General features: G+C 44.7%; 1 protein-coding gene across 1 annotated transcript; it reads left to right on the top strand.

Annotated features, from left to right (window-relative positions):
* The first annotated feature begins 357 nt into the window (after positions 1 to 357).
* LOC122474325 (L-threonine 3-dehydrogenase, mitochondrial) lies at positions 358 to 19,225 on the top strand. Its single transcript, XM_043565203.1, has 9 exons — positions 358 to 510; positions 9,918 to 10,116; positions 12,175 to 12,217; positions 12,517 to 12,587; positions 14,355 to 14,504; positions 14,597 to 14,769; positions 15,615 to 15,705; positions 17,886 to 18,155; positions 18,715 to 19,225. Exons 2-9 carry the CDS (start codon positions 9,933 to 9,935, stop codon positions 18,852 to 18,854), a joined length of 1,122 nt encoding a protein of 373 aa, XP_043421138.1. The 5' UTR covers positions 358 to 510; positions 9,918 to 9,932; the 3' UTR covers positions 18,855 to 19,225.
* The last annotated feature ends 1,844 nt before the right edge of the window (positions 19,226 to 21,069 follow it).

Genomic DNA, 21,069 nt, shown 5'->3' on the forward strand with positions numbered 1-21,069 from the left:
CCTTCCAGCTTCCTCTTCGGCGTCCCGCCTTCATCCCCAGGTACCCTGCGGAGCCGCTCAACAGCAGCCCGAGCCGGTTCTCAGGCGTACGGCGGGGCCGATTTCCGTGTAGTGGGACGCCCTCGCAGAGCTGCCGGCACCCTGAAGGTGCCCCGTGAAGGCTGGCAGGCTGGCACCGCCGAAGCCCGGTACACCGCGCGCGTCCCTCGCAGTGGCTTAATTCTCCACCGGGTCTGTCGGAGGCGGAGGCCTATACTGGCGGGGGAAGGTTGCCAAGGCAGCGGGAGCCCTCCCTCCGCACACACCCCTCCCGCACCCCGGCCCCTTGCTGACCAGGAGCCGCCGCCCCGGCGCGGGCTGAAGAAAGGGATTGGTGAGCGGAGGGGCGGGTTCGGGCTCAGAGAGGATAAAGGCGCTCGGGTTTCCGTTCGCGGCGCTAGGATCTTGGGCCACGTGCTGCTGCAGCGTGGGATCTCGCAGCTCAGCATCTCTGGGAGGCTCCTTCGGAAGGTCAGTGCGGAGGTGGCCGGACGCTACCCTGGCGGCTGTACCCAGGAGCAGATCCACCACCGCCCCCCGCCTTCCCCGGCTCCCGTTGGGATTCCGATCGATGTGACCCGGCCGTGAGCGCGGGTCTCCAGCCGTCGCCTCGGAGCTGGGAGCCGGGAGCACGGGCCCGGGGGCCCGGGGGCCCGGGGGCGGGGGTGGACTGGGAGCCGCTCGGTCGACCGGACGCGACCCCCGACCCCTTCCACTTTGCAAGGACAACGTCCACCAAGGAACAGAGATAGGCGCGGCTGTTCTCGTAAAACCGGTTTACCCGGTCAACTCCCAGGGAGGATGGGACCCCACACCCTTTTCCCCAGGAGCCAGGCTGAGGTCGAGAGACCCGTGTGCGGCTCACCCCCCGCGTCTTCCTGGGTCCCCTCTCCCCGGCAAGTGTGCATGGGAGGAGGACACCCGCTCTTCAGAGCCGGACTGCCCTCTGAGACCCTCTGTATCTCATGCTTTTTAAAACTCTGGCATTTTTTTCTAGACCATTTCTGGCTTTCGGCTCATCCCCACAGTAAATCCAGATTTTACCAGCTCGTTGATGGAGTCTTTGCGTTTAGCAGTGTGGCTAAGTGCTCTAACTAGATTGCTCCATTAAATCCTCTCAGTAATCTAGTGTGGTGGTCCCATCATTTTTCCCTTTCTAAAACTGAGGAAACTTGAAGTTTGGCAAAGGCGTGTAGGCAGGCTCTCACAGCAAGAGAGTTGGCGGTGTCCTGAACCCCTTAGGCTGCTCGGGAGTCCTCCTAGGGAGGGGCGCAGAGGAACCGCATTGGAGGGGGCTTGGGGGGGCATGTGGAGGGTACCTTCTGCGCGACCACGGGGATGTTCCTCTTTGTCGTCTTCTTGGGTACCTGATCGCATCTCTTTTCTTGTAGGAGAAGAGTAGGGATGGTGGGAAGGAGCGTTTGAGACCCAACGAATCTGGTTTCCTACCCCTTCTTGGTGATTAGTATTTGCCTGACCTTGGACAGGTCAATTCATCCTGCCAAACGGAGAAAAGATGTCAGCTTCAGGGTTACCGTGAGGGTTCAGTAAGAGTTCAGGAAAGCAGGTATTTGATCAATGGTCAGTAGTTATGAGGTGCCTGGTTTTTCTTTGGGTCGGTACTGTTAAGAGTACACATTTAGTATTATTTAGTCAACCGGAAGATTGAAAGGAGAGATTGCCTTGCATGTGTTTTATAAGTGTTATTGGTCCTTAAAACAGGCTAAGAGGGAGAAGTGAAGGTGGGCGTGGTCAGCAGTTTACTGGAGCAAAGAAAGTAATCGTCCACTAGGCTAGGGCACATCTTCCTTGAAAGCAGTTTCACCGATTGGAGGCTTAGGAAGCCCCGCTTTGTTTGAGGAGTAGGGAATGAAGGTTGGGAGCAACCGGTGGGTCCTGGAGACATCTGAGACTGGGAGAAAAGATGAACACAAGAGGTTTCAGCAGAGGGAGGAGAACAAATTGGGGAGTTAAGTGGGAAAAGGGCTTGGGAGTTTGGGTGAGACTGGAGTTTGGTAGGCACCAACTGAACTGTTAGGTCTCTGGAGACAGCATTGATCTCTACTGGGCAAATTTTCTAGCTCCTCAGCAACATATGTCTGTGCAGACCATTTGTTGGTGCTGGAAACTTTTTCTAAAAGTGCATTTAGGGGTGCCTGGGTGGCTCAGTTGGTTAAGCGCTGGACTCTTACTTTCGGCTCAGGTCATGATCTCAGGGTTGGTGAGATCCAGCCCGCTGTCAGGCTCCCAGACCCTGTTTGGGATTCTCTCTACCCCTCCCCCGCTTGCACACAGTGCTCCCTCTCAACTTGTTTATAAACATTTTTTAAAAAAATGAATTTAAATTTTATTTTAAATTGTGGTTGCAATCGCATAATGTAAAATTTACCACATTAACCATTTTTAAATGTACAATTCAGTGGTATTAAGTATGTCCATGTTACTGTGCAACAGATCTGTAGAACTTTTTTCATCTCAGAAAACTGAAAGCATATGTCAATTAATTAAACACTGATATTCCTTCCCCGTTATCCCCCACTCCTTGGCAACTACCTTTCTACTTCCTTTTTCTGTGATCTTCATTACTTTCAATACCTTGTAGAACTCGTAAGAGTGGAGTCATACTGTATTTGGCCTTTTGTGACTGACTCATCCATTTGGCATGTTCTGGGGGTTTATCCATGTTGTGGCATGTGGCACGATCTCCTTTTTCAAGGCTGAATAATATACTGTTGTGTGTATATACCACATTTTGTCTATCCATTCATCTGTCAGTGGCTGGATACTTTTACCTTCATGCATTAGTGCTGGAGATATGACTTAATAGTTCTTAGTTACTATCTCCATGGCTAAGAATGATTAGGGCTAGAATCGAAGGAGATCACAAGGCAACAAGCACATGAAGGGAAATTGATGGTGTACCCTCAAGGAAAAGGCCTATTTTGTTGGACTGAAGTGTTTCAATTTAGAGTTTCTTTTAATATTCCTGAAACAGAATTATCTATCTTCAGAGCAATCACAAGTGAAGTAAGTTTTTCCCCTGAGAAACTGAAGTAATTTTTTTCAGAGAACAGGGGCATTCTGTATTTTTTGTGTGGTGTAGACAAACCCTTGATATTTCCTGTTTTCTCCTTCCGGTCTATCTGTTCCACACAGTGTTTGGTGAGTACTGACATACATCAGGTACTCCTAGGAACTGCTCATAAGCACTCACAACTTTATGAGAGAGACAGCCATATAGTCTCCTGGCACCGAAAACCATGTCCAAATCCAAACTCCTTGTCTTCTCACCTGATCTGCTTCTCCAGGGAGCCCATTCTTACTGTAGCACAAATTAGAGACCTCAGTATTATTCCCCTTAATTCCTTAACTAGCCCTGCCATATCTGTACAATGACCAAAGCCACTTGAGCTCTGAGTCTTTATCTGTATCACCCCCACTCTCTTCCTGATGTCACTGCTGTCTTAGAGTTCTGTGGTTCATGCAGATAGGGTACATGCCAGGAGATGGGAAAAGTGGTATAGTAACCACCCTGGAGAGGCCTGGGTTCGGGAGGCACTTCATTATTTCTGGGGAGGAGTCTGTTGTTGACCTTTTTTCTTTTTCATCCCTTTGCAGTTAAAGTAAACAAGGTGCTTGGGAGAGAGTCTACGGACTATAATCTGATCTTTAAAGAGGGACAGAGAATCTTTGATGGTTTCCCTTTATACATTTAATAACTAGGTTGGCAAGGCAAATTTTACTTTAGAGCAGCTCTCCTCAAAGTATGAGACAGATTTTAGGGTCTATGAGGTCAAACTGTTTTAAAAATAAGACTGAGATGTTATTCGCCATTTTCATTCTTTCTCTGACAAGCATACGGTGGGAGTCTCCATGACTTGTGATGAGCCTTTCCTCTGATGGCTAATGAAATGTGTGCTTGTGTCTTCTAGAATCTCATGTTTCTAGAACTTTCTAAGGGTAAGTAGGCTTGGAGTATAAATATGTGTTTTCAGAGATAAACTCAGTTTATTTTTAGTACTTCTACTACATGCTTACTAGCTATCCAGTTATACCTACAATCACCTCTGTGACCTCGTTTTCTTTTATTAAGTCATTACTTTGAAATCTCTAAGTTTTGCATATATGGAAAAAAAAAACCCACAAAAAGTAAGTATGCTTTATAGTCTTGATTTGAAAACTTTTCTAAATTTTTAAATGATATAAAATTATTCTAAAATAAAGGATATTTATATATTTTTTATATATAAGGATAGATTGTTGGCTAAACAGGAAGATATTAGAAAACTTGATTTTTTTCTACTCAAAAATGTACCATTCATGTCTATAAAAGCTGGGGGGGGAAAAAAAGTGAAATGATCTATCAAAATTGTCTGAATAATGGAAGGGAGGAATCTACTCCAGAGAAGTAGAACTAAAAAAGACGTAAAAATGTGACAGATTGTGTCAGTTTTACATATGTTAGAAATTTACATTATATGTCTTATGCAGCAGAACCTTTTTTGAATAATATTATGGTACCAGTAGCATTATTCTGAGATCAACCATGCAGAGTCCTCTAAAGAAAAAAATGAATTGAATGGCTTAAATGTAGCTATGATGAGCTCTTTAAAAGCCAGAAATGATTTGTCACAGCTTTCCAAACTAGCAACGAAAAAGCTATTGAAGCTTCGGGCAGGCTAGGTTATCCAATTGCGGTGGCTGGAGAAACACAATAAAGCCTTGTTGGGATGAAAAAGCATTGAAAGGAATCATTAGCACTGTCACTTTCTAATAATACAGAAGCTTGTCAAATTAAAACTTTCGCTGCACACATGAAGACCGCGTTAGTATCTTAACAGAAGTGAATTTTACCTTACAAATCAATGGAAGAACTAGCAGCCTTGGCTAGATTTGTCATTTTGTTTGTATTCCTTTGGTATCAGCACCAAACCGCTCACCAGAGAGCATCTTTTCAGGAGGTGCTTGGCAGCAAATACAAGTGGTGCCAAAGTATTCAGCGTAGAAGAACACTTTTAAATTTCGGGCTTTATCTGGGGACGGCTGCATTGAATTTGCACTGCTGGGGCAAAAACAGTGTTGACTAAAACTACTGGTGCCTTTACAGGAATCGAGGCCGTGGCATCAAACGGCCAGTAGATGGTCTTCTTCGTGGGCTTTCAATAAAAAAATAGAAAAGAAAAGAAAAATTTGCCAGGTTTACTTAAGAATGCCCTTTATATAATAGTAAAAATGTGAAGCTTTATTAAATCTTGACCCCGGAGGACCTATCTTTTTAGGATGCCATGTGGTAAGTGGATGCACCTGTTCTATGTCGAAGTGGGACGGCTTACTTGAGGTAAAGCACCTGAATGATTGAATTGTGAGGTGAACCACCCTCCTTCCCCACCCCCCCCACTTTGTTTTTAATGGAAAATTATTTTTGTTTCAATGAATAACTGAAAATCTAGGGTTATTCATACTTGGATGGTTGGAATACATTTTCTTTCTCTCTCCCAAAAATAAACATTAAAAAAAAAAAAAGTGTGTGAGTGCAAGCGGGGGAGGAGGGCAGAGAGAGGGGGACAGAGGATCTGAAGTGGGCTCCCCAATGACAGCGAGCCCAATGCGAGGCTTGAACTCACAAACTGTGAGATCATGACCTGAGCCGAAGATGGGCCCTTAATCAACTTAATCAACTTAATCACCCAGGCGCCCCTGGAATACATTTTCTAAAAAATGAACCAAGTGAGCTTGTCAATTCAAGAAAACAGCTAATGGTGTTTATTGCCAAGTAACTTGTATCCACCACTGCGAGCTTGATAGCTTCCCAGTATTTAGAAGTTTTCTGATGAGATCAGTGTGACTTGTTGATATTGTATGGTGAAGTGTGTTAACATTTGGAAGCCCTGCTTAACTTGCTGATCCAGTATATGAGATTACAAAATCATTCAGGGGTAAAGGATCCATTCAAAGCACTAGATAGACCAGTGGGTTTTAATGTAATGGGGTGCATTGATAATGGCTTCAGATTCTACTTTGCAGGTAACCTTTAAGAAACTACCATGTGTTGAGTTTGGGATAGCAAAGATGAGTATCCAGAATTCTCTGAAAAGGCTTTTATTTATTTTATTTTTTTAAGTTTTATTTATTTATTTGAGAGAGAGAGACAGCACCGAGTCGGGAGAGGCAGAGAATCCCAGGCAGGCCCTGCACTGCCAGCTTAGAGCCCAACGTGGGGCTTGAACTCACTATACTCTCGTGACCTGAGCCAAAATCAAGAGTCTGATGCTTCACTGACTGAGCCACCCAGGCACCCCTGAAAAGGCTTTTAAAACACTGCTCCCTTTCCCCATTCTATTGCCGTGTGCTGGAGTTTTTTATGCATACTTCAATTTAAGTCAGAGATGGGGTGCAGAAGCATGTGTGAGAATCCAGCTGTTTTCCATTAAGGCAAACAACAAAGATGTACAAAATGTAAACAGTGGCACTCTTCTCACTAGGTTTTTTAAAAAATGTGGTTATTTTCATAAAAATATGTTTATCTGTTTATTGGTTTTAAGTGAATTTTATGGTAAACGTTTCTCGATTTTGCTTTCTAACACAACAAACGTCCGATGTAACCCACATAAACAAAAGCTCTTTTTCGTCTTCAATTTTTAAGAATGTAAAGGGGTCCTGAGAACAGAAAACCTGAGAATTGCTGCCTTAAGACTATGAAATTGAACTTGGCCGTAAGTAGCGAGGTGATAATCTTGACTTGGAAAAGCGACATGCTATAGTTGGTTGGCAGTTTTGTTTTCAGTGCCCATGCATGGTTAATCAGAGCGGTCCCATGATGGCGACACTACTGTGGCTTGGTGTTTAAGAACTAACTGGGTCCGAGTGGGGCATGCTGGGTGGTGGCATCTCAGAGACCAGCATGCAGCACCAAGGAGCAGACGGCAGAATCCCAAGAAGCTTTTCCACCATTTGGCAAGGATGGTGATGGAACCATAACAACAGAAGCATTGGGAACTGTAACCGGGTCTCTCGGGCAGAATCTCCCAGAAGCAGAGTTACAGAACACGATCAGTGAAGTGGATGTTGATGATAAGGACACACTTGACCTCCTGGAATTTCTGACAATGATGGCAAAAAAAAAAAAAAAAAAAATGAAAGGCACAGTGAAGAAGAAATTGGAGAAGCAGTCTGCGTGTTTGTTAAGGATGGCAATGGCTGCGTGAGTGCGGGGCTTGGCCATGTGATGACAAATTTGGTGGAAAAGTGAGCAGATGGTAGGCTGATAAAACAATCAGGGAAGCAGATATTCAGTCCAACTATGAGGAGTTCGTACACGCAGTGACAGCAACGTGCAGATACTGCACAATGTGTTCCAAGTTATTTGCCTTTTTTTGGTAACTTGTCTGTAAAAGGTTTCCCCCTGCTGTCCAACAACATGCATGTATACCAATTAGGACTTCATTCCACCGTGTTTCCTTCCCTTATCTTACTGTCATGGTCCTGAAACCTTGAGAAAGCTGATCTAGTCACATGTGGCATGCGGCTGCCTCTGGATTAATCTAGGCCCTTCTGAACACCTAAACTGAGATGGAGTGGGTCAAAGGAGGAAAGATCTGGATTATGCCTTTTTTTTTTAAGTAGTTTTCTTTAGGAAATGTCAGCATGTTGTAGAAGTGAGGAGCCAAGACTCAGTGTGGAGTATGGACAGTCAGCAATATGTACTTGAGCGTTGCACTATTGCAAAATGGGTGTATTATCCAGGTATTCACACACTGTTTCTTGCACTACTGGTCCCATACTAGAAACATTTTTTTGATAGCTCCTTACTTTTTGAACAGTGTTTTTTTGTTTTTGTTTTTGTTTTTTTAATTTTTTTTAATGTTTTTTATTTATTTTTGAGACAGAGAGAGACAGAGCATGAATGGGGAAGGGGCAGAGAGAGAGGGAGACACAGAATCGGAAGCAGGCTCCAGGCTCTGAGCCATCAGCCCAGAGCCTGACGCGGGGCTCGAACTCACGGACCGTGAGATCGTGACCTGGCTGAAGTCGGACGTTTAACCGACTGAGCCACCCAGGCGCCCCTGTTTTTGTTTTTTTTTTAATGAGCTAGAGGAGGCGGGGGAGAATCTTAAGCAGGCTCCACGCTCAGCCTGGAGTCAAACGCGAGGCTCCATCCTGTGACACTGGGATCGTGACCTGAGCAGAAATCAAGAGATGTTTAACCCACTCAGCCACACAGGCGCCCCACTTGCTTTTTAAATTTTGTGTAGCCACTTAAAGTGCTATGGCACAGTTTGCCTCGAATCCATTCCAAGTTGTGTGTTTGGTTTCCAATTAAAAAAAAATTACAATTTACTCCACCTTGCCTCCCAACTCGGCCCCGCAAAAAAAAAAAAAAAAAGAAGAAGAAGAAGAAAAAGAATCCTGTTCTTACCTGGTGTCGGGTGACAACCATGATTAAAAGGATGATTTCTCCAAAGGTCTTTCTGAGATGCTTGGGCCTTTCCTGTAATGCAGTCCAGAGGAGGGGGGGCCTTTTGTCCAGTCCTGACCACCCCCACAGCAAGCTAGAGAGGCTCCAGCAGAAGGCTCTCCTCTGCTTGTTTGGCAAAGTTGGCTGGGACTAAGGGCCCCTGTGCTTTGAAGGGCTGTGTTACTGTTCCTGCCTCAAGGCGCTGAGCGGAGCGTGGTAGCTGGCCAAGGTCAGATCTAAAACTGGCACCTACCTTTTCTCCTTGTATGATGCAAAACAGAAGGTGGTGGAGATCTTGTCAGCTCTTTGTAACGGGGCAGGCCAGCAGGATTGGCTCTGAAGCTTTATCTCCCAGCTCTGTTGGAAAGCTTACTGCAGAAGCCACAGGGCCGTGTGCAGAGTGCCTGACTTTAGAGGGTCAGAACAAGCAGAGCAAGCGGGGTAGCTCTGATTTACTCTTGTGACATGCTTGTCTGGGTGCAGGGCATGGAATCAGGAAAATGGAAGCCCTGCATGCGGATCTGGTCTCAAGCCATGTATGATTGGACCATCTTGGCCTCCTAAGGCCAGAACTGATTTCATGGTCAGTAAGCAATAAAACTGGTGAGGAAGAGGAGGGAGACTAAAATGTACGTGATCTGGAAGGAAAGGAGAAGATGGCTTTTCTGTTGTTGTTGTTTATTCATCTGTTTTTGAGAGAGAGACTGAGAATCCCAAGCAGGCTCAGCACTGTCCGTGTAGAGCCCGACGCAGGGCGGGAACTCACAAACCATGAGATCATGACCTGAGCTGAGAGAAGAGTCAGATGCTTAACCGACTGAACCACCCACGTGCCCCAAAAATGACTTTTCTAAATGATCCTTTCTAAGGAGATGGCAGTAAACAAAGTAGTTACAGCTTATTAAATATTGCCAAGGGCCTTTTTATCTTAACCATCTGATTTTCTAGTCTGGTTCATTCTAAAGGTAACATCTGAGTGTTAGCACAAGATCTACAGGGCACTGGCTTATGAAACCTGGGACCTGTTTGTGCCTTGTGATGGTGCGTGGGCAGACTGGTAACAGTTGTAAAGATTTGAAGGCTTCACTGGAATCCACTGACTTGGTGTTTCTGGCTGTATATACGGTCACCTCCACTGTGACCGTTAGATGCCATTGATGTCCATTGTGCGATGACAGTTCTAAATCTCTGCCTGGCTTTTGTTTGCCTACAGTGTTTGATGCCCTTTTCACAGAGCACGGCTCATGGCAGGCTCTTGACCGGCTTCCCACTCGGTAGCCTCTTTAGTTCAGTTCACGACTCCAAACGGTTTTTGGGTCATGAGCTGACAATCTTAGTGTTCATTTCAGTTAAAGAGCTTGAGTCTGGACGCGTTGGGAGAATAGAAGATTGTGTAGTGAGCTCTGCTCCTTTATTACTGCAGGGTATTTGAAGAACGATGCCGGTCGCCAGGATGCTGCGGCAGGTTGTGGGCCAGATGCCGGGGAGACCAGCCTGTGGCTGCTGGACCTCTGCCCCGCTGGCCCGGTTTCTGGGCACCTCCCCTCGGCAAATTCCAGCAGATGCCAACTTCTACTCTTCCTCTTTCTCTGGAACAGACCAGCCACGTGTCTTAATTACAGGTTGGGGTGTTTTTTGTTCTTGTTTTTTGTTTCTTTTTTCCACATTTGAAACTTGATTCTTATTTTCTTTTCTGTGCTGTCTCTGTGTGACTTTGTGTTTGGAAGGTCTGCCATGTCACCAGCTAACATATTCATCAGAAACTACCTGTTCTGCTATTGGCTTCCTCCAGAATCTTGCAAGCCCCAAATCCTTATTTTGTCACGGTTGCCGGTGCTTCATTTTCTTGTCACAATCTTTTTTTTTTTTTAATGTTTGTTTATTTATTTTGAGAGAAAGGGGGGTGGGGAGAGCACGAGCAGGGGAGGGGCAGAGAAAGAGGGAGAGAGAATCTCAAGCAGGCTATGTACTTACTATCAGCAAAGTGCGCAATGGGGGACTCAATCCCACGAACCGCGAGATCATGACCTGAGCCGAAATCAAGAGTCCGATGCTTAACCAACTGAGCCACCCAGGTGCCCTTCCTTGTTGTAATTTTTTATGGTCTGAAGGGAGGATAGAGGGACCTGGGGGCCAAGAAGCTGCTGTGGAGCTCCGGTGTCCTTGGCTGCTGGGATGGCCTGGGGGGCGAGGGCTCACAGATAGGTCATATGCAGGGACTGGGGCATGGACTGTGCATCAGGCACAGCTTTTGTTGGCCAAACCCCTCAACCTGAACCTGGCGTCACCTGTCCCAAGCAGCTGCTGCGTGTTTGTGTGTGGGTAACAGAGAAGGCAGGTCAGGGCCTGAGGAACCCGTTGCCAACATCGCACAATGTTGTTGATCTCACCGCCGGACTCACACCCTGGGCTCCTGGCCTCGTGTACACCCAGCCCCTGATGTACACTCCTCGCTCTGGGCTTCACAGGGCACTCCGCGTCCTTCCAGCTCCCCCCAAGCCCACCTCTGATTTGACAGGCACGCTTTATTTCCTTCTTCCTGCCAGATTGTCTTCCCTTGGCTTCCTACCTTCTTCACACTGTGTGTGTGTGTTTCTGTCACTGCCGCTGCCTCTTCTCCTGCTGGAGACTGACTTCAGGTGTAGTCAGTTCCCCTCTGCACTGTCCTCCCTGGTTTACCTGCTTCTCTGGTTTACTCCTTCCTGCCTCCACCAACAGAGCATCTTCTAGAACCCAGTGGTGATATTAGTGGGCTTGGTTCTAGTCCCACGGTAACAAGTGCTTACAGGAAACCCCACTTTCTATATCTCCCCACCTCGTTTATTTCTCTCAGATGGAATTTGCAGTTACATTCCCCCAAATGTACCCATAGCCCCAACCTCTCCCACTTCTGTCAATGGCATATTTTGTTTTCAATGTTTATTTACTTTTGAGAGTGAGCGAGCATGTGCACAAGCAGAGGAGGGGCAGAGAGAGAGGGAGAGAGAGAATCCCAAGCAGGCTTTGTGCTGTCAGCACAGAACCCAACACAGGGCTTGAAGTCACAAACCGTGAGATCATGACCTGAGCCAAGATCAAGAGTCTGACGCTCAACAGACTAAGCCACCCAGGCGCCCCCGTAAGTGGCATTTTTAAGCCTCTAATCAGGAAGCTCTAAGATGCATTTTTAATTTTCTTCACAGCTCCTTGTTGATTCAGATGTTTGCCCCTTTTTCAGATGACTTCCTGGTTTGTCCCCTTTTTCCCCTCTCCTGTCAGCCCAGTTCTGCTGGAGGATGGGCTTCTGGATAATCCCACTGGAGGCTGACCTCAAACCCTTATATTTGAATGTCTTGGCACCTGTCGCACACAAGCATCAGAGCCCATCAAATAATGAGAGGCAATTCCTGGCCCAGGGAGCTAGGAGGTTGTCCGGCTTTCTTGTGATTTTTCTCTTCCTTCACCCTTGCTTTCTTTCCCACAACTACTCCATGCTGGGAAGAGTTTTGTCTCTGAAACTAATGTTACCTGCATTGATCTCTGTCTTAGCTTGGAGGAGGTAATTTAGTTCTGTCAGGTCAGACTAGCACTTTCCCTAATTAGCTGAGATTGTCATATAGTCGTCGTGTGTCATTGTGTTCTGGGAATAATTTAATCGGTTAGATTTGGATTAAAGGTCCACTTTTTTCTTCTTCATCTAGGGGGTCTTGGCCAGCTTGGAGTGGGGCTTGCTAACTTTTTGAGGTAAGAGCCCAAAACGCTAAGATTGAAAATCTGAATTCTTCAGTATGTACAGCTTGCCTTTGGTGCCATTTTATTATTTAATTTTTCTCTTCCTTCTTGCCCCTTACCATTTTAAAGGTTTCCCAGCTAACTGGCTGTTTAGAATATGTTTTATTTTGCCTCTTAACATCATACACTTGTAACAGGTCCATGGCTCATCCTCTCCCACGCTGGTCCTTTTCCCTGTTTGAAAGAGTGTTTTCATCGGACCAGTTATATCCTAGATGTACCTACTCATGTGTTTTGATTTTGTCCTTCAGGAAACGCTTTGGGAAGGACAATGTGATTTTGTCCGACATAAGGAAACCACCTGATCACATCTTCCACGGTGGTAAGAGATCAATATGTCTTGCTTTTGTTTTAGCTCTTGATTTTCAGATTCCAGTTAGAGAGGCAGTTCATGGAATCACTGTGTACAACAGCTCATAACAAGGCTTGTGATGAAAAGAAAGGCATTATTGGAGTGCCTGAGTGGCTCAGTTGGTTAAGTGTCCAACTCTCAAGCTCAGCTCAGGTCTTGATCTCAGGGTTGTGAGTTCAAGCACCGTGTTGGGCTCCATGCTGGGAGTAAAGCCTACTTTAAAAAAAAAAAAAAAGAAAAGAAAAGAAAAGAAAGGAAGAAAGCACTTTTGAGGCAGAGTTGTGTCACTATTAAAAATCTCCTATGTTGTGGATGCCTGGGTGGCTCAGTCAGTTAAGCATCCAACTTTGGCTCTGGTCATGATCTCACCTGAGATCATCTATGAGGTGTCCAAGGTCCACATGGGACTGTGCTGACAGCTCAGAGCCTGGAGCCTGCTTCAGATTCTGTGTCTCCCTCTTTCTCTGTCCCTCCCCTACTCATGCTCTATGTCTCTCTCTGTCTCTCTGTCTCTCTCTCTCAAAAATAAACATTAAAATAATAAATGAATAAATAAATAAAATAGAATAAAAATCTCATACATTTGTCCCTAGTAGTTCTGGGAAATGTCTGCAGTGATGCTGTTGTTTGCTCAAGTGTTACAAGAACAGGAGAGTTCTGAACATGAAGTAAAGTTTTGGAATATTTTGGGTGTTATCTGGGATAGTATGTTTGGAATAAAAACTTTGATTCCTGCCTTTTTGAGTGCTTAGTTAACTTCTTGGCTCAGAGGGAAAATAAACAAAAATCAAGTGCTCTAATGAGGAAAGGGAGCTTTAAAAATTTATAGAAATTAATAGAAATTAATCTATTTCTGCATAGGCTTGCTCTTAAATTAATGTGCATACACACAAGGCCTCCAGACTCCTCTACTCAAGTTTTCTCCTACCTTGGAAACCTTTTTATAACGTCTGCGAGTCCTTTGTGGCTCCACGTCAGCATTTGGCTTACCGGTACTTACCATAACACCAAGTTTGAAAATTATTTCCACCAACTGCCAGTACTGGGAGCCTGAAAGACTAGACCAGTACACAGAAGAGAGGCAGCAGTGGAGGAGAGGGTGCTATTTGAGGGGCCTCTAGGAAGGGTTGAGTGTTATCATGTGGCCCCGGGGGGCAGTGGGGGAAGTTGCCACTGAACGAAACTGGCTCTTCCTCCAGCCTGACCGGGTATGATGAACTCCTACTTATGGTTCTTCTCTACCAAGCTGTGTATTCTTTCAAAACTCCACTTTTATATTCCTTCTAAAATAGGTAACTTTTCAACAGAGTGAAATCACTGTGTGCATGTCGGGTAGTATTAACGGCACCAACTCTGGAACCGGCTGCCTGGTTGTGACCCCAGTTCTTCCACTTGCTCTCTGTTTCATCCTGACTAGTTCTTACTTCTCTGTGCCTCAGTTTCCTCCTCGATAAAATGTATCTCCCTGAAAAACTGTAGGAGAGCTAGAGAGAGAGAAAGCCCGTAGGACAGTGCCTGGCAAGCGTAGGTCTTGTGTAAGCATTAGCTATTAGTACCTGTGGGGTGGTAGGGGTTTGTTACTCTTTTCATAAGAAAAATGTTGCATATTGTCCAAGTGGTTTAGTTACCAAGTTGACCCTACTGGAATTCACAAGCCAACAGGAGAGGAAGAGAAAGTTCACTTAGCTTTTTAAACCCCAAACTTGTGCATCTGTGGTCTTGCTGTGTTCCTCGTAGGCCCATTTATTTATTCTGACATTCTGGATTACAAGAATCTTCGGGAGATCGTGGTAAACAACCGCATTACCTGGTTGTTTCATTATAGCGCTTTGCTCAGTGCCATTGGAGAAGCAAACGTGTCCTTGGCCAGAGCCGTAAATATCACTGGTAAGTTTCTTGCCCCAAATGATCTGTTTGCCAGTGTTTTCAGTTCACCGGGAAGAGACTTTTCAGACTGTGACCATGTCTGTTCGCTTCAGGATTGCATAACGTCCTGGATGTTGCAGCAGAGCACAATTTGCGATTGTTTGTGCCTAGCACAATCGGAGCTTTTGGACCTACTTCTCCCCGGAATCCAACTCCCGATATCTGTATTCAGAGGCCCAGGACTATCTACGGGGTGTCCAAGGTCCATGCGGAGCTCATGGGAGAAGTAAGCATTGCTTGGCAAGATAACTCTGTGTTGCCTTTTCTGTTCGTTTTTGCCTCGAACACTTGCTGATTCATCCTTGGGGTGACTTTTCCCTGCCGCCGCCCCTTCCCAGCCCCCAGAAGTGCTCCTAAACTGATTGTGTTTGCCAAGTGGCGAGTCCTGATAGCTCCAGAAGAACTCCTCAGCCCTTGGCCACATGATAACACTCAGCCCTCCCTAGAGGCCTCTCAAATGGCACTCTCTCCTCCACTGCTGCCTCTCTTCTGTGTGCTGGTCCAGTCTTTCAAAAAGCTCCCGGTACTGGCAGTTACTGGAGGTGATTTTAAAACTTTGTGTTCTAGAGAACGTCAAATGACTTTGGGTTTTAGTTTTTTAAATAATCGTTGTCTTTATAACTCTACAGCAAATGTCAATTGGTGTTTGCTCCTTTAGCTGATATATCAGTTATTGCTCTCCTCTCCCCCTGCCCCCCCACCCCCTGCACTTTCCAGTGCTGCATTGCAGGAACATGCCTGTGGAGAATTGTTCAGGACAATGAGCAGTGACTTGCTTGCAAACAAAGTCAGAAGTCCCTAGTGCGGGCTGATTTATTATTTACCGTGTTAACATGTCACCAGAGTGATGATTTTTTTGAAGAGAAAAACCTCAGGATTATTTATTAAAGAAAAACGAGTGACTCTTAAAAATCCTACAGTCTCCTTTCCTTAAGGAATATTTTAATAGAACTGCATGGAAAGATCTTTCACCAAAAAAAAGCGGGTTTTTTTGTTTGTTTGTTTGTTTGTTTTCTTTGCTCTATCTGATTGAAAAGACTGGTTTTAAAGTAGTTTTTCTCTTTTCTCTAGTATTATCATTACCGGTATGGGTTAGATTTCCGATGCCTGAGATACCCTGGAATCATCTCCGCGGACTCCCAGCCTGGTGGAGGAACAACTGGTAAGTGTTGTTTTCTGTTTCTGTCCCATGTGAGAAGGGCTTTCTTAGTGCTGTGAAGAGGTGAGGGACCGGCCGTCTTTTAGCTGTGTGCTCACAGATGTCCCACATCCCCTCTGGGAGGTGCATCTGAGAAACTCACGGAATCCTCTTGACTTGAACTTGTTAAGGGCAGCTCATGCTGGTGCTGCAAATCCAGCTCAGGATTGGCCACCCACAGTGCTGGAATCCGATTGTGTGTGAGGACATATTTTCACCTGCAATGTAGGAAGACACCAAATAGGAAATAGCCTCTTTTTTTTTTTTTTTTTTTTAACGCAGCCTTTGTTTCTTCATGCAGAGAGTGTTGGGGTGGTTTTTTTTTCCATTTAAAAAATTTTTTTTAATGTTTATTTATTTTTGATAGAGAGACAGAGTGTGAGCAGGAGAGGGGCAGAGAGAGAGGGAGACACAGAATCTGAAATAGTACTGACAGCTCAGAGCTTGATGTGGGGCTTGAACTCACAGACCTTGAGATCATGACCTGAGCCGAAGTTGGATGCTTAACTGACTGAGCCACCCAGTCGCCCCAAGAGCTTTGTTTCTTAATGCAGAAAATGGACTGTATGCATTGCATATTTTATTTTATTTTTTATGATTTTTAAAAAATTTTTGCATACAACGCAATATTGGTTTCAGGAGTAGATGCATTTTATTTATTTTTAATTTATTATTATTTTTTTAACATTTATATTTATTTTTGAGACAGAGAGAGACAGAGCATGAACAGGGGAGGGTCAGAGAGAGGGAGACACAGAATCCGAAACAGGCTCCAGGCTCTGAGCTGTCAGCACAGAGCCCGACACGGGGCTCGAACTCACAGACCGCGAGATCATGACCCGAGCCGAAGTCGGCCGCTTCACCGACTGAGCCACCCAGGCGCCCCAGTAGATGCATTTTAAAAGGAGCTTAAGTATTATTATAATTACTTTGGACTTAAGCATGCATTATATTCAGTAACCCCTATATGAGGGGTCCTGAGATACAATATAAAAGATAAATCTTGACAAAATCTGAGGGATTTTAAAGGAGATTTTGGTTTGGGTTACTTTTGAAAAAGCTTTTGCCTTAATACAGTGCCTCTCCTAGGAATCCCTCAGGATCTTTGGTGTTTTTCAAGGGGTCTCAGAGGTCAAAACTGTTTTCATCTCAGTACTAAGATGTTGTTTGCCCTTTTTTCACTCCCTTCTATGAGGGCACGGAGGACTTTTTTAAAAAGCTGGGTGATGTGTGGTGGCCCAGTGGCCTTGGACGCACAAGCAGGCCGCAGACCCCAGCTGTCTCCTTCTAAACCAAGCAGTGGAGAGATTGTCAAATGAGTAAAACATGCCATTTTTTTCACTAAATTTTCTTTTGTTTGGAAAATATGTTCTTCATATAAAATAGCATATATATATATATGAACATGTGATGGGTTTATTGTCATTTTAAAATGTAATATTTTTTTTAATTCTCAGTTAATTTCTGGTGCTGTAGGTACTGATGTAACTCCCACTAATAAGACCTCCTGGAGGGGGGTCCTCAGTGTTGTTTAAGAGCATAAAGAAGTTCTGGGGCACCTGGGTGGCTCAGTCGGTTAAGCGTCCAACTTTGGTTCAGGCCATGATCTCATGGTCTGTGGGTTCAAGCCCTGCATCGGGGTCTGTGCTGACCGCTCAGAGCCTGGAGCCTGCTTTGGATTCTGTGTCTGTCTCTCTCTCTCTCTCTCTCTCTCTCTCTCTCTCTCTCTCTCTGCCCCTCCCCTGCTCATGCTCTGTCTCTCTCTGTCTCAAAAATAAATACAAACATTAAAAAAACATTTTTAAGAGTTGGATGCTCAGGGGCACCTGGGTGGCTCAGTCGGTTGAGCCTCCGACTTCAGCTCAGGTCATGATCTCGCAGTCCAGGGGTTTGAGCCCCGTGTCAGGCTCTGTGCTGACAGCTTGGAGCCTGGAGCCTGCTTCGGATTCTGTGTCTCCCTGTCTCTCTGCCCCTCCCCTGCTTGCACTCTCTCTCTCTCAAAAATAAATAAACGTTAAAAAAAATTTTTTTTTTTAAAAAGAGCATAAAGAAGTTCTGAGACTAAGGCTTCTGAGAACCACTGCCCTAATGCAAGAGGTTCATTCACTGTTTTAAGAAGACCCACAGACAGGATTCTCTTTCAGACTATGCAGTCCAGATCTTCCACGATGCTGTAAAGAATGGCAAATTTGAGTGCAACCTGAAATCCAGCACGCGGCTCCCAATGATGTATATTGATGACTGCCTCAGGGCCACCCTGGAAGTCATGGAGGCCCCGGCAGAGTCCCTGTCCATGAGGACCTACAATGTCAATGCCATGAGTTTCACCCCTGAGGACCTGGCCCAGGAGCTTCTCAAGCACATACCAGAATTCCAGATCACGTACAATGTGGATTCTGTTCGACAGGCCATAGGTCGGTACATTGTTGCAAACCCCATGACAGCCAAAGTTAAGCTTCAGTCTGAGGACACAAAGCGTGGCGGATAAGGAGGGCCTGACGCTTTCTGCCAAAGGAGCTGCTGTTGAGCCAACAGTTGCTACAGTTTGGGGAAATCCTATCTAAAGGGGGTGGAATAGTTCTGTTCCAAATAAACAGCTTATCAGCATTTTGCCATTTTATAGTTTAGACGTAAAACAAGCAGACAGCATAAGAAAATATCCCTGGGGTTTCCAATGCTGGGACTCTGCCACTGTGGCCCTTGAGCACTGTTTGAGTATAAGATTCCTACCTTACAACTTCATGTCACATTTTCATAGTGTGTCACAATTCACAGTGTCTGACAGGAGGCATGTTAAGCGAAGGTGGCTGTGAATGCACATGATGGCCACTCTGGTCTGCTCAAAGGAAGAATTTCAAAGAGTGAATTTCCTTGGTGTACCTTGTACAGGAGACCTTCATATAAAATGTTCTAGACCTTTTTGCAAATCTAGAGCCTGAGTAACTTAAGTTTCTGTTCCATGTCTTTTCCTAGCGGATAGTTGGCCGATGAATTTTGATGACAGCAATGCTCGGAAAGACTGGGGGTGGAAACATGACTTTGATCTTCCAGAGCTGGTGACGACGATGTTGAACTTCCATGGCTCTGATACCAGAGTTGCCCAAGCTAACTGAGAGAATCATAAGGGAGGACTCCTGTATCCTGGACAGCTGTCAAGGGAAAACCATAATGACCCCAAGGTTATATACCCCAAGGAACCTCGATTATCAGGAGTGCAAGGACTAATTGGAGGAAATTTTGGCAGCTCATATTGAATTGCCAGATTGGAGAATCAAGTTGGCTTTTGCATTTTCAAAGTGCTATAGGTTTGGTGGTAGGAGTTCTCAATCTTTGCTGTTTGCCTAAACTTGCCCAAACACGCATATCACAGAATGAAGGCTTAATCATAATAGTTTCCATTTAGGTTAATTAAGATGAAGTGACCATTTTGGGGAAGGTGGAAGTATGTGATGTTTGTCTTTAATTAAATTTAATTTTCGTATCACTCCTAAGACTCCATTATTCTCTTGACTAGAGACCAAAGATTACATTTTAAAGACTATCCAAGATGATCTCCTAATTTGTAAGTATACTTTACTATCCCATCAGGACTTTAAAAATGTTTGACATATAATCCCATGTTCATAATATATGTGAGATTTTAATACTTCTTCAACAATTATCACTTCTCATTTATTTTTCTGTAAAAAGACATATCTGTAGGAAATTAGGAGTATCAAAGATGATCTAACTAACAATGGGTAGCACCTCCTACTTTCATTACCTTCCCGGTCATGAGCTAAGTGTTGATTACCAGGACTGTAGTTCTCTCACCTGGCCTTGTCAATCTCCCCGAGGAGCTTCTCTCAATGTTCAGGTTTCTGGGCCCCATCCCTTCAGATGACTCAACAAATGGGGGTGGGAATTTCGAAAGGCCACTGGTTATTCTATTCCAGCTATGGCCTGCTGGACCAGGTCCAAACACTATTTTCTAAAGAGAACTTTTCTTGTGATAGCCTTTTTGTTACACACTTAGGCTGAGCTTTCAGAAGACCTGCTCTATACCCTCTGTAGCAATTCCTGTGTAAATATATACAGGTTGACTTTTTTCCAGCTACCTCTGGATACCTGTGGAATTACTGGAGAGTGAAATTCCAAGATCAATCATGAGCATGTTGGACAATAGCTGTCATGGACTAAAAGACATTTCTATTATGTGCTTACTGTCAATGTTTTGTATTTGTATTTTTTTTTTTTTTTAATGTCCATCTTTGAGAAAGAGAGAGAGAGTGTGAGTGGGAAAGGGGCAGAGAGAGAGAGAGAGAGACGCAGAATCCGAAGCAGGCTCCAGGCTCTGAGCTGTCAGTACAGAGCCCAACGTGGGGCTTGAACTCATGAGCCGTGAGATTGTGACCTGAGCCAAAGTCAGATGCTTAATCAACTGAGCCTCCCAGGTGCCCCTGTATTTGGTATTTTTAACTGCAGGGTAGAAATGTGAACTTTTTTGGAGGTATAACTGGATTTAAAATCTATTTAACTTTTAACTGGAGAAATTCTAAATAATTGAATTATTGGGGCGCCTGGATGGCTGAGTCGGTGAAGTGGCCGACTTCGGCTCGGGTCATGATCTCGCGGTCTGTGAGTTCGAGCCCCGTGTCGGGCTCTGTGCTGACAGCTCAGAGCCTGGAGCCTGTTTCAGATTCTGTGTCTCCCTCTCTCTGACCCTCCCCTGTTCGTGCTCTGTCTCTCTCTGTCTCAAAAATAAATAAATGTTAAAAAAAATTTTTTTTAAATAAATAATTTAATAGTTATTTTGATAAAGTTTTTTTTCCCTACTTAATATAATATAGCTTATATTGATGTGTATTATTTTCTAAAGCCAAACAGTAATGAGTTCTTTTTTAATGTTTATTTATTTTTGAGAGAGAGAAAGTAGAGGAGGGGCAGAGAGTGAGGGAAAGAGAGAATCTCAGGTAGGCTCTGCACTATCAGATCAGAGCCCCATGTGGGACTCGAACCCACGAACTGTGAGATCATGTCCTGAGCCGAAGTCGGATGCTTAACTGACTGAGCCACCCAGGTGTCCCGTTTTTTTGTTTTTTGTTTTTGTTTTTTTTTACAACTTTATTGAGATATATTTCATGTGCTGTTGAATTTACTCCTGTATAGTTTTATTTGGGTTTTTTTCCAGTTTTATCGAGAAATAGTTGATGTATATCACTGTATAAGTTTAAGATGTACTGCGTGGTGGTTTGATTGGGAAGCGATTATGACAATAGGTTTAGCTAATAGCCATCATCTCATAGAAATACAATAAAATGAAAGAAAGATAAAAACGAATAAAGAAAA

The sequence above is a fragment of the Prionailurus bengalensis genome, chromosome B1 (genome assembly GCF_016509475.1).
Source record: "Prionailurus bengalensis isolate Pbe53 chromosome B1, Fcat_Pben_1.1_paternal_pri, whole genome shotgun sequence".
Classification (NCBI taxonomy): Eukaryota; Metazoa; Chordata; class Mammalia; order Carnivora; family Felidae; genus Prionailurus; species Prionailurus bengalensis.